The sequence below is a fragment of the Schistocerca cancellata genome, chromosome 11, assembly GCF_023864275.1.
Source record: "Schistocerca cancellata isolate TAMUIC-IGC-003103 chromosome 11, iqSchCanc2.1, whole genome shotgun sequence".
In the NCBI taxonomy this organism is placed as follows: domain Eukaryota; kingdom Metazoa; phylum Arthropoda; class Insecta; order Orthoptera; family Acrididae; genus Schistocerca; species Schistocerca cancellata.
Window position 1 is genome coordinate 21703305 of NC_064636.1, and position 13410 is coordinate 21716714.

The window sequence follows — 13410 nt, forward strand, 5'->3', positions numbered from 1 at the left end:
CTACTTCTTCAGACAGGGTGTACATAATGTCTGGGAACACTTTCAATTATTTATTGCACAAGAACTAAACATTGTAGAGATGTCATACATATGGCATTTCGAAGAGGAAATCTGAAAAGGTTTTTTTTTTTTTTTGCTTCAAATATTCAATGTGTGAACCATGAGTGACCTGGCAGACATCAATACGGTAATCGAATTCTTGCGATACCCGTCCCAGCACGGCATCGTCAACTGTGGCAGTCGCTTCCCATATTCTCTCCCGAAGCTCTGCTACACCATGTGGTAGAGGCGGTACATACGCCAGATTTTTCACGTGTCCCCACAGAAAAGAGTCACACACAGTGAGACCTGGTGATCGGTGAGGCCATTTCATGAAACAGCAGAATGCCGCTTCGCACCTAAACTCGCCATGTTTGACTGAAAAAAACCTTTCAGGGTTTCTCTTTAAAATAACATATGTATGATATCTGTACAATGTTTGGTTCTTGTGCAATAAATAATCGAAAGTGTTCCCAGACTTTATGTACATCCTGTTTAGTTGCCACCATCGTTGAGGCATTTGTCATAACCATTCACCATCAACAGTATGACTATGTCATAGGAATCTGCTGCCTACGTACGCAGCCACAAAGTGACTTCAGTCTGCATCTCAGTGTCATCATGCAAACACTTTCCTGCCAGAACATGCTTCATGAGATGGAAGAGATGAACTTCACTTGAGGAGAAGTTGGGTCTGTAGGGTGGACAGTCAAAGATCTCCCGCCCTAGCAGATCCATCGCATTTTGTGTAACATCAGCTGTAGAGTGTCTCGCACTGCAATGTCTTTTTCAACATCCCATGTCTCTTGTTCTGGATTACCACCATTTAAGTCTCTCCCTGTGGTAAAAACTAGCAAAGGACAACACCACAGTGACCCGAGAAGACAGAGCATGTGATTATTTTGACAGAGACTGTCTGCTCGAATTTGGTCTTCACAGCTGAACCACTATGGTACCAATGCATTTTGTTTCTAGTGTGGCATACGATGGCAGATGGCAGTTATAAAAGTCGAGGGGCACGAAAGGGAAGCAGTGGTTGGGAAGGGAGTGAGACAGGGTTGTAGCCTCTCCCCAATGTTATTCCATCTGTATATTGAGCAAGCAGTAAAGGAAACAAAAGAAAAATTCGGAGTAGGTATTAAAATCCATGAAGAAGAAATAAAAAATTGAGGTTCGCCAATGACATTGTAATTCTGTCAGAAACAGCAAAGGACTTGGAAGAGCATTTGAACGGAATGGACAGTGTCTTGAAAGGATGGTATAAGATGAACATCAACAAAAGCAAAATGAGGATAATGAAATGTAGTCGAATTAAGTCGTGTGATGCTGAGGGAATTAGATTAGGAAATGAGACACTTAAAGTAGTAAAGGAGTTTTGCTATTTGGGGAGCAAAATAACTGATGATGGTCGAAGTAAAGAGGATATAAAATGTAGACTGGCAATGGCAAGGAAAGCGTTTCTGAAGAAGACAAATTTGCTAACATCGAGTATAGATTTAAGTGTCAGGAAGTCATTTCTGAGAGTATTTGTATGGAGTGCAGCCATGTATGGAAGTGAAACGTGGATGATAAATAGTTTAGACAAGAAGAGAATAGAAGCTTTCGAAATGTGGTGCTACAGAAGAATGCTGAAGATTAGATGGGTAGATCACGTAACAAATGAGGAGGTACTGAACAGAATTGGGGAAAAGAGGAGTTTGTGGCACAACTTGACTAGAAGGGATCAGTTGGTAGGACATGTTCTGAGGCATCAAGGGATCACCAATTTAGTACTGGAGGGCAGCGTGGAGGGTGAAAATCGTAGAGGGAGACCAAGAGATGAATACACTAAGCAGATTCAGAAGAATGTAGGTTGCAGTAGGTACTGGGAGATGAAGAAGCTTGCACAGGATAGAGTAGCATGGAGAGCTGGATCAAACCAGTCTCAGGACTGAAGACCACAACAACATATATGGGCCCCACCCACAATATATCCCCAGTGACAACACAGTCAAGAAACTCGTCAGCTTTCACTGCGTATCACAGTATGAATGTCAACACTGCGACCAGACTTTCGCTTTTGTGTTCATCTGTCAGTTGCCTCAGCACCCGTCTTGCACACACTCTATGAAAACTGAGCAACACTGAGCGAGACATCTGGGGAACTGACGAGACAGCTCCTCAATTAAGAAGTGCCGGTTCAGCAAAACTACTTGCCACACACTTTCCATCAGGTTTTGGTGACACCAGGAACAGTTAGCAACTACGGTTTTTGCCACGAAAATCAGTTCATCCTCCAGCGAATTGCCTCCATCACTGTCTGACGTATTGTCACTCATAATGTTGTGCCCACACACGTGGCACAATTTGTGATGGATCTCTGCTGGAGATTGCTTCTGAGCGCACAAAAATTGGATAACTGTGCAAACTTCACTGTTGGTGGGAGACAAAACCATAGCACCTGTTTTATGCCAGCACTGTGCAGTAACCTCTGCCATCACTAGACTGAAACTGCACTTCCTTATTCCCACATACCTCCTCCCTATTCCTGCACACACTATTTCTATCAGATTACTCATGCCATCTCTGGACGCAACTGGAGCTTAACTTTCTGGACGCACCTCGTTATTAGGCTGTGTATCTTACAGTGCATGAAATTATATATAATATAGGAATAGCATATAAAACTGACTTAAGAAATTGTATATATATACAAGGAGTACAACTTTGCTTCCGCCGTTTTTTCCCCAAAGCTTGAGGCTTTAATGAAACAAATTCGAAGTATTTTCCATTGTTGGCCACTACTTTCTCCCATCTTTCGGGCAGTGTATGAATCCTGCGTTGAAAAAATTGTTCATCTTTTGAAGCGATCCACGAATCGATCCAATTTGTAACTTCTTCACGAGATCGGAAGTGTCGGTTCACCAGGCCGTGTGCCATCGATCTAAACAGGTGATAGAGGGAGCAATGTCTGGAGAATACGGCGGGTGGGGTAGGACTTCCATTTTAACATTTTCAAGTATTTTTTGACCTCTTTTGCAATGTGGGGTCAAGTGTCATTATGCTGCAAAATCACTTTATCGTGACTCTCGCTGTATTGCATCCGTTTGTCTTTTAATGCTCTGCTCAAACGCATTAATTGCGTTCAATAACGAGCACCTGTGATTGTTTCACTAGGTTTTAACACCTCATAGTACAAGACGCCGAGCTGGTCCCACCAAATGCAGAGCATGATTGTGGAGCCGTGAATATTCGGTTTGGCCGTCGACGTGGAAGCATGGCTGGGATATCCCCATGTATTTTTGCATTTAGGGTTATCATAATGAACCCATTTTTCATCCCCGATCACAGTGCGATGCAGAAATACCTTCCGTTTTTGCCTCTGAAATAACTGTTCACAAACACACAAACGCCGTTCAATGTGTCTCTGAGTTTCAGCTCACACGGGACCCCAAGTTCCTTCTTTCTGAATCGTGCCCATAGCCTTGAGATGGCTTGAGGTGTCACTCCCACTAATCGTGCCAATTCTTCTGGAGTTTGATGCAAGTCTTCACACAGCAATGTCTCCAATTCTGCATCTTCGAAAATGTTCTCTCTTCCCTCACTATGCTAGCCTACAATGTTAAAATCACCATTCTTGAAGCGTCGAAACCACTCACGACACATTCTTTCACTAATAGCGTCCTTACCACACGTACTTGAGAGCAGTCTATGATACTCAGCCGCTGTTTTCTTCGTACTGGAACAAAACAGTAACACCTCCTGCAAATTACGAGAATTAGGCTCATAAACTGACATTTTCAATCAAGAACAACTTTACGATGCAGACACAAATTGAATAATATTTGAATGAGGTTATGTTGACTGGGGTCCAAGCTAACTGCCTGACGTCTGCGATCTGTTTCTTTCGACCGCTACTTACCGTTGTCGCCACCTATCGGCAAATGGCGGAAGCAAAGTTGTACACCTTGTATACATACACTTTTGGTGAGAGAATGGTTGTAATAACCGATTACATACTACATTCCCACATATTATACAAGAGAGGGTATTGAAATTGATGATTCCCATTTTTGTGCATAGTTTTATTTTGGATAACAGACTGGATATTAATGTCCATTACTGAAACATAAGTAAACTAAGCCAATTTCCGTGTCTCTGTAACTGAACTAAAAGGGCTATAAAAAAGAATGGAAGACATATTCCAGGTACCAGAAAAGCCATAGAGTTTGTAGTCCCACAACCAGAAGTATGAAAATCATACTGATACTACTGCTGTCACTCCTGCCTTCACTTAGCATTTGCTTTTTACCTCATGCACAAGTACACTGCATAATTATTCTAGTAGTATTTCTGATGTGGTAACAACAACTGATATTTATATTTCATGGAAAAAGGGGTGATTTATTCCTTATTGCAAACTTCTACTGACTACAAAGAAGGATTACTTCTAGAAAGGCAACTGAGAGTGTTTCAAAAGTACACCTTAGACCAGCCAGATTATGTAGACTGATTTAAATAATCCAGTTGTACATGCTTAAGTAGAAACAAGACTCTATCGCATAAAGAATGGAAGAACTGAGACAGGGAAGAAGACCTGAAACACTTTTACCACACAAACTACGTATTTACTCTACTGCATGCCGAGAACTTCCTTCGATGATCTACAGACGAAGGTCACCACTAGCTGCCAACGCAGAAGTAGTTGTTATTCAATTGGGAAAGAAATCGAAGATACCCTGTGTAATTTTTATCACGAGTTATAACCAGGGGGCGGATGATGCATAGACGTGCAAAGCTGGTTGAAGCCAATTTTTAAAAATTCTTTTTGACTGAGCTTTATTTTCAAGGCTACATTTAGGCACATAATTTTCAAAATTTATGCAGCTGAATGAAATTTAATATATCCTTATTTCCTAAGCATATATTCAGAAACGTGCAGCATACACAAAATGTGTTCCTGTTTGTGTCTACTAATGGATCAGCTACTGATTTATTGTTATTTATTTAATTATTTATCAGGTTCCATAGGACTACGCAAGTTGGACCTACTCGCTCACGGAATGAATCAGTAGATAGTTTACAGAATGCTCATCAGAAAATTCACAAGCAAAAGAATTAATGAATTAACAAAAATTGAAAAAATTGTGGGAGCATGTAGGAATAAACAACACATTACAGATAAAAGTTCTCAACTACTGTGAGGAATTCCTGTATAGGAGTAGTGCGCCATTCAACTTGGATTGGGGTTCATCACTCATTTACTTCAGTTCCACCAGGAACCTACTGAAGGTATTCAATGTTGAATAGTGCACAGCTTTCTAGCCAACCCGTAAGGCAGTGTTATCCGAGTGTGCATCATTCTTCCATCTACTGTTGACTGAATGAATGCTGCAGTTTCTCCTGAATGAGTCACTATTGTCAACAACAAACCCTGCAGTAGAATGTATATGTACAGAGACAGCAGAGTTAATATTCAGACATGCCTGATCTCCATTTTTTGGGCTGTGAATACTCTTGGTGAATGCACAGTGTTGTCCAAAGATATGCAACGTAGTTTTCAACCTGCAGCTTGTTTCACATGCACAGAGTTTTAATACACATGCTGGAAGTGGAATGCCTTCACCTTACCTGCAACTGTGAACAAACGCGTTCGAGTTGTGGATTGGGACTATATTTTCAGAAGAAATTCAAACAACTGAATGGTTTTGTGGTTCAACTAGTACATATAAAAACACAAATGTGGAGGTTCTAATTTGTAATAGTAATCTGCTTTGGCAGGCAAAGTGATTCATTATAGTCACTGTACTTTGTGGAAGATTTGGACTAAATTGTGTCGCCATCACCCCCCCCCCCCCCCCACCACCACCACCCACACACACACACACACACACACACACACACACACACACACAGATACTATAGTACCACAGCTGGGTTTTGCCTAATGCGTGTGTGTGTGTGTGTGTGTGTGTGTGCTGCAGTACCACAGGATATATATACACTGGGGGATGGAGGGAATGGAGCATCACAAAGGAATTATCTGAATGAATGGGATGGAAATCAGTAGCTGTAATGTATACATGCAGATCAACAAATGATTACAATTTCAGCAAAAATTGGATGATTTATTGAAGAGAAAGAGCTTTACAAACTGAGCAACTCAATAGTACATCAGTACACCTTTCATCCTTATCCAAGCAATTATTCAGCTCAGAATTGATGGACAAGTTCTTGGATGTCCTCCTAAGGGATGTCATGCCAAATTCTGTCCAACTGGTGTGTTAGATCGTCAAAATCCTGAGTTGATTGGAGTGCCCTACCCAAAGTTCCAAATGTCCCCTTCTGGAAAGAGGTCCAGTGACCTTGCTGCTCAGAGTATGATTTGGCAAGCACAAAGACGAGGAGTAGAAACTCTCGCCATGTGCGGACGGGCATTATCTTACTGAAATGTACGCCAAGAGAGGCTTGCCGTGAAGGGCTTGCCATGAATGGCAACAGAAGAAGATGCTGAATATTGTTGACATACCTCTGTGCCATAAGGGTTCCAACACTCAAAGCGGTCCTGCTATGAAACGAGATGGACAACAGGCTGACACTTCAGGTTATTAGGCCATATTGCAAAAACATTCTGTTGGCACCCACCCACATAGGGAGAAATGATCATCACGATAAAATAAGAGAAATCAGGACTCCCACAGAAAAATCTGAGTGCTTATTTTTCCTGCGCACCGTTCGAGAGTGGAACGGTAGAGAGACAGCTTGAAGGTGGTTCATTGAACCCTCTGCCAGACACTTTACTGTGAATTGCAGAGTAATCATTTAGATGTAGATGTAGGCAGCAGGTGACAGCATTGTATCCCACTGCCATCCGGGGCATCTCCTGACAAGTCTTCGCTGGTTATTGTGACTCAATTAGACGTGGAAACAATTTTACTCTAGACAATGAGATTCCAGGCCAAAGACATGCCTGGACATGCACCGGACAGCAGTGGTACACCAACCCGGCAGTGGTATACCAACCTGATGCCACTCACCTTCCACCCTGACAACCACACACACACACACACACACACACACACACACACAGATATTAGGCAAAACCAAGCTGTGGAACTGTAGTATTTGTGTGTGTGTTTGATGGCCTGGGGTACCATTTCTTTTCAGAGTAGGACCCCTTTGGTTATCATCCACAGGTCCCCTACAGCACAGGAGTAATCAATGATATTCAACACTCCGTTTTGTTGCAATTCGTGGAAAATCATCCCGGGTTACATTTCAGCGAGTTAATGCCCGCCCTCATGTAGCGACGGTTTCTATTGCTTTTCTTCATGTTTGACAATCTGTACTTTGGCCAGCAAGGTTGCCAGATCTTTTCCCAACTGAAAATGTTTGGAGCATTACAAGCAGAGCCCTCCAACCAGCTTGGGAAATTGATGATCTAACTTGCCAGTTGGACAGAATTTGGCACGATATCCCTAAGGACGACATTCACCAACTCGATCAATCGATGCCGAGCCGACTAACTGCTTACGTAAGGGCCAGAGGTGGACTGATGTGTTATTGCTCTTGAATAAATCATCCAACGTTTGCTGAAATTGTAATCAAGTCACAATTAGTCAAAACCAAACTGTGAGGCAGTAGTTTTTTTATGCGTGTATATATACTTATACTGGACAAAATGCCAATGAGGCATTTAACCCATAGTGTGTGGAGGGTGTAGCCCAGGTTGGAAGTGATTGTCTTTTTGGGGCATTTTTCATACTGTGGTTTGGGCCCAGTCACTCAGCCCACTGTGAACAGGAAAGATGATTGAACAGTCCACAGGTGTACTGCCAGTCCATAGTGTCCAACGGGCACAATATTTCGGCAATCAGACATGTCGCCATCGTCAGGTGCGCTGCCAGACTCATCAACTAAGACTGCGGCTAGCTACAACCTCAGCAGGGCATGGGAACGAGCACTGAGTCTAATTAAAAAGACACTCATCAAAGGAAACGAACGAGCGACTAGGGCAGACGAGGCAATTACACCGACGCCACCACAGACGCCGATGCCTGCATCTCAGCGTGCACTGACACGCGAGCGCGGACCGCGGGGAGAACGCCTCGCGAGAGGAGGGGATTTAATACGGCCCCCCGCCCTCAGGAGCTCAGTTCTTCAGCACATCTGACAATGGCGACATGTCTGATCGCCGTAATATTCTGCCTGTCGGACACTGTGGACCAGCAGTACACCCGTGGACTGTTCGAGCAAGAAATACGCTGGGAGAAACTGAAGAATCACAGGAAAGATTATGTTTCTTTTAAGATTCTTAGTGAGCAAGTACTGCTCTCCCTTGTGCATTGTTATGATTGGTATCCTGTAGACAGTCCCATCTTCCAGGATGACAACAGCTACATTCACAGGGCTGTACGCATACACTTCTGATTTGATAAACATTCAGGCACCCTATCACAACTTGACTTGCCCTCTAAATGACCCCACCATAGTCTCACAGAAAAGTCTGGAACTACCGTATTTACTCGAATCTAAGCCGCACTTTTTTTCCGGTTTTTGTAATCTAAAAAACCGCCTGCGGCTTAGAATCGAGTGCAAAGTAAGCGGAAGTTCTGAAAAATGTTGGTACGTGCCGCCACAACTAACTTCTGCCGTCGAATATATGTAGCGATTCACATGCGTGCTTTTCAGGCACAAAGATAAATACTGGCGCTGAAACCTCTGCGTCAGTAAATAAATAAAAAAAAAAAACGATGGAAGACGAAATTTTTTCTCCGCCCCGAGTTTCGACCACTGCATTTTCATACATTATCCAATGAAGTAAATACAAATTCCGTATTGTTAGTCTTCGAATGTAGCAACATTTCAATGTACTGTCTACGAAAATCCGACTGGCAAGACTGTTTGGGATGTTTGTCAATATGGCCAACTCTACGTTCTGAATTTTTTCTACCTATGAGAAGAGATGGTTACTAATAGGAACTTTTATGAATTGTGAATCACATGCAGTATTCTCTTCACCATAAGAATAATACGTATATAAACATTTTGCCATGTATTCTTTCGTGTTTGCTGCTATCTCATTTAAATCCTGTCCGCTTAATAAACTACGAAACTAGAGTGAGACAACAGCAAACGCCGAAGAATATACATATCATTTCATGTTTATATTCGTATTATTCTTATGCCTAATAGTGATAGTCAGAAATGAAGCACGTCAATTGACTAGATTTTTAAATCTAAGATGACTAATTTCTGTGCAGAATGTTATGTACTAAAGAGACGTCTGCAAAGATTTTCAAACAGAAAAATTTTCGCTAAACTCTCGTTCAGAACATCTTCTATCATACGCAGTCTATTATTTGGTTCTTGTTGATCGTCAAAGAAAGCAGCAGTGTTAGTAACAACAAATAGCAGTCTCTTGCCATTGTTTCGCTAATGAGACGATTTCTCTCTTTTTCTTTTTTTAATTGTAAGCGGCGGTAGTGCGCACAAAAGCAAGCCACGCCGCGAGCGGCGACAGGCCATAAACACTCATTATCAGAATGCGACAAACAGTGCATGACACAGTACAGTAATGCATTTTCAGCTTAGAGTGACGTAAACACCTATAACAAAGAGAACGGCACTTATAAGATCAAAGAAAAATAAGCAATCGATCCAAACCAGACGAAGCACGTGAAAAAGGAAGGGCACCCGTATAATTATGGACGGAGCGCCTGACGCATAGCTATGGCTACCTGGTAAAGCCTAACTGCTTAGCTTACTACGCGAACCAAACTACTGTAGCTGTATCGTCATTCATTCGACCTAAATTGTGTCTCATATTACAATGGACCAACTTTGTTTCGATTTGGAGGTGCGGCCTAAAACTTTACTCTCCCCTTGAATTTCGAGTCTCATATTTCAGGTGCGGCTTAGATTCGGGAAAATTTTTTTTCCTTGATTTCGAGTCTCATTTTTCAGGTGCGGCTTAGATTCGAGTGCGGCTTGGATTCGAGTAAATACGGTATTTGGAAACAATAGGTGAGACGTGCCAATCAACATACCCACAATTTTGTAGCTCTAGGGATCTAAGCACCAATTGGTGTCATCATCTGGATACTTGAAAGAACTTGTCAACTCTCTCCCTTGCCAAACTCAGTCCACTACTAAGGCTAGGGGTGGTGTTAAATGGTACTAGCGTGCTGTCTCTTGTAGGTGACTAAGTTTTTGTATGCTATGGTTATTTTGTGTGACTACATTCACTGAAGGGAACAGGAATTACTCACAGCGGAGAACCGTATCTTTCAAGACCACAATGCTTGCATTTACATCGACAGAAATACCCAAAACTGATTTCATGAGAATGGCAATGAAATAACACAACTTCCCTGGCCTCCACAACTGTTTGGATTACGGTTTACTCCTTGGAGAATCACAATTTTCCCTACTGTACTATTTGTGCATGCAATCATAGCATTGTTTATCATAAAAAAGGAGTCTACAGTTTTCATAAGTTTAATGCTGATGCCAGTTCAATGTTTTTTTAGATACTATTTATAGCAAGTTTATCAAAAGCCAGTGGTACTTATTTATTTAAAAAGTACAATATAGCTTATCATGCCAATTTAATTTTTCCTTCTATGGATGCAATTAAATGTTTACAAGCTTTAGAATGGAAAGAAATATGAAGTTCTGTGTTGACAACATTATGTTTTTAATTTGTTATAGTTATAATAGCTCTAGTTTATGAAACAGGAAAAACTATTAAGAGTATATGATATTATTGGAAAAAAATTTGCCTGATGCATGATGACATTGGCCATATACATTTCAGCACTTTCTCTGCTGTCTTTGGTGGTTTTTTGTTTATTACACTGCCTCATCATTTATTCCGTGCTGCTGTAGTTTATATTTATCATACATTATACAGCTCGAGTTGTTTTCTGGTGTTTTGTGATAAAATAAATAAAATACAGTGTAACAGTTAAGGACGGTGATAGTGAAGAAATAAAGTGTCTTCATACATATAAAGCAACAAGCAACAGGACTACAGCATCAGAAACATGGGAGTTGTGTAATGTAGTACTTATAAACTAACATGGAAAAATACCATGAGACAGAATAATAAACTGAAGATAGCATGAAGTGTGCTAAAACATATATGAGTAAAATAAATATTTAAAAAACCTGTCTCTTGCATAAGGCAGAACTTCTCTCTAATTTTTATTTGTAAGCGTGGAGAATTACAATATCCAGAAGATGGTTTAACGAAATTATTTTGTATCAGCTGAATTTGTACCTCTGATATATGAACAGATCATTGGGGATGAAAGAAATGAAAATATAAATGTCTTGAAATGAAGCTAGTTAGAGCTGACCAGAAATTATAAATCTGAAATGTAATGAACATGTCACAACAAACGAAAATTTGTGCCAGACTCCATTTTTAGGTTTGCTGAAAAATGTTTGATATGTTAGGGAGTAATAAAGTATTCGATACCACTATACAACTGAAATATATAATACTCACATTAATGTAGTACCACATACCACTTGCCACCTCTTTTTCTGATAAGCATATAATTGATTTTGTATATGTATGCAGTAACCATGAATGACCCTTTAATAATATGAATATTATTACTTGAAAAGAACATGAAACTATGAAATTAAAATGTTAAGAATGCTGCATTAATAATATGTGAACCATTATTTGGTGGCATTCATTTTTCATATTTTAATGGAAAAGTACAAATTAATTATTGAAGCAAGTTTACTGATATATAAATGCTGCACAAATGTATGCAAGTGTTGGAGCCTATTGTCAGACAAAGCTGTATATAAGAAATTCAGAACATAAATAACATGAAATCTTTGATTTATGGTGAAATATATGATCTTTATAAAAAATTGTGATATTAATAAATGTAAATGGAATAACAGAGTAAAAAACCAATACTAGCAAGTACTACTGAGTACTGAGTGACACTAACACCCCCCCCCCCCCTCCCCTTCACACACAAAATGCAAAGATGTACATTTTGCCAGACGAATGTGAATAAACATAGGCAGTGCAAATTCTTGTCATGTTTTTTTATGTCAAAATGTATTGTGTTGCAAGCCAGAGTGAAATTAGGTCAGACAAAAGGCGCCAAATACAGTAGCAGCAATATTTATATCTGGAATATGTGCATGCTGAAGACACTTCCAGGTGTAGGTGTAAATCAAACAAAAATGCTCCAAGGGAGAAAAAGGTCACTCTTCAGTATCCTTGGAAATGAACTATCTAGAAGCAACTCATTATTATAAATATGTTTCTTTCCATATTATAACTCATCTTTTAAGCAATTGAAACAAAATGTGTATGGTAAAATAAACAAACTTTTTTTTTCTTGCAAAGGCAAACTGGATGTACCTTCTTTAACATTATTGTTATTATTTTAGGCTGTATTACGGAGGAGGTGAATGCACAGCAGTTTGGCACAAATTTTCCTTGATCACATGGTATTTCTAGAATGTTTTGTGTATGCTGCACTGTTATTCAGGAGGCAGATGAATTTATGGGACGAGGAAGCTAGCCCTGAAAATATTTCATGCACTTTACAGTGGGCAACCCACCTACCCAGGATGGATGGTGTAAGTGGGAGTGCGTACCTTAAGGTGCACATAATATTTTCCAGGCACGTTTACATTTGCCCATTCAGCAGAAAGGAATGTAGCGCCTACTGTGCAGATCATGCAAGCCTCCAAAGCTCGTCTGTAATGCCAGCGTCAGCACCGAATGCCGCACCGTCCGGAAATTCCGTCAGAGGAAAAAGTAAGGCTTTGCGACGTGCAGTGAAGCGAGACAGAGCGAGAGAGTCAGCTCTCGGAAGACGATCGACGCTCCGGCACCAAGCGGTCCCGAGTACTCCCGCACCGGAGTACCGGCGCGAGGGAGTGAACTACGAACCGTTGGGCGGGCAGCCCTCCTCGTCCGACCCGTCGTAGCAGTCGACCCTGCGGTCGCACCGCAGGGAGCCCCTGATGCACGTCCCGTCCCGACAGCGAAACTCGTTGGCCGAACACTGGTCGTCGGTTTCTGCTCGCCGGCGAAAACACACAAACGAGATCAAAACGGGGCGGTGGCGTGCCAGCTGCCATGACAGTGTGCTCGGCATTGCGAGGGAGGCGATGCTATAGCCTAGACGTGGGGATGAGGAATGAGGGGAAAAGGAACAGGAGGGGGATGATGATGGTGAGGGAGGAAGGGGTGGAAAAAGGGGAGGGGAAAATGCGAATGGGGTGGGGTAAGAGGGTGGATTAGGGGGACTGGTGGCAGAGGGGTAAAGGATAGGGGAAGAGAAGGGGGAGATGAAAGAGCGAGAGAGAAGGGGGAAGACGGTAGAGCAACGTCTGGTGTGGGGT

At 41.5% G+C, this 13410-nt stretch overlaps 1 protein-coding gene across 1 annotated transcript in view; it reads right to left on the bottom strand.

The window, feature by feature from the left end:
• The window catches only part of LOC126108671 (basement membrane-specific heparan sulfate proteoglycan core protein), a 761963-nt gene that overhangs the window by 375089 nt on the left and 373464 nt on the right, over positions 1-13410 (bottom strand). The window contains exon 11 of the mRNA XM_049913980.1: positions 12956-13084. Within this exon, the coding sequence (XP_049769937.1) occupies positions 12956-13084 (129 nt within the window). The remainder of the gene's footprint in view (positions 1-12955; positions 13085-13410) is intronic.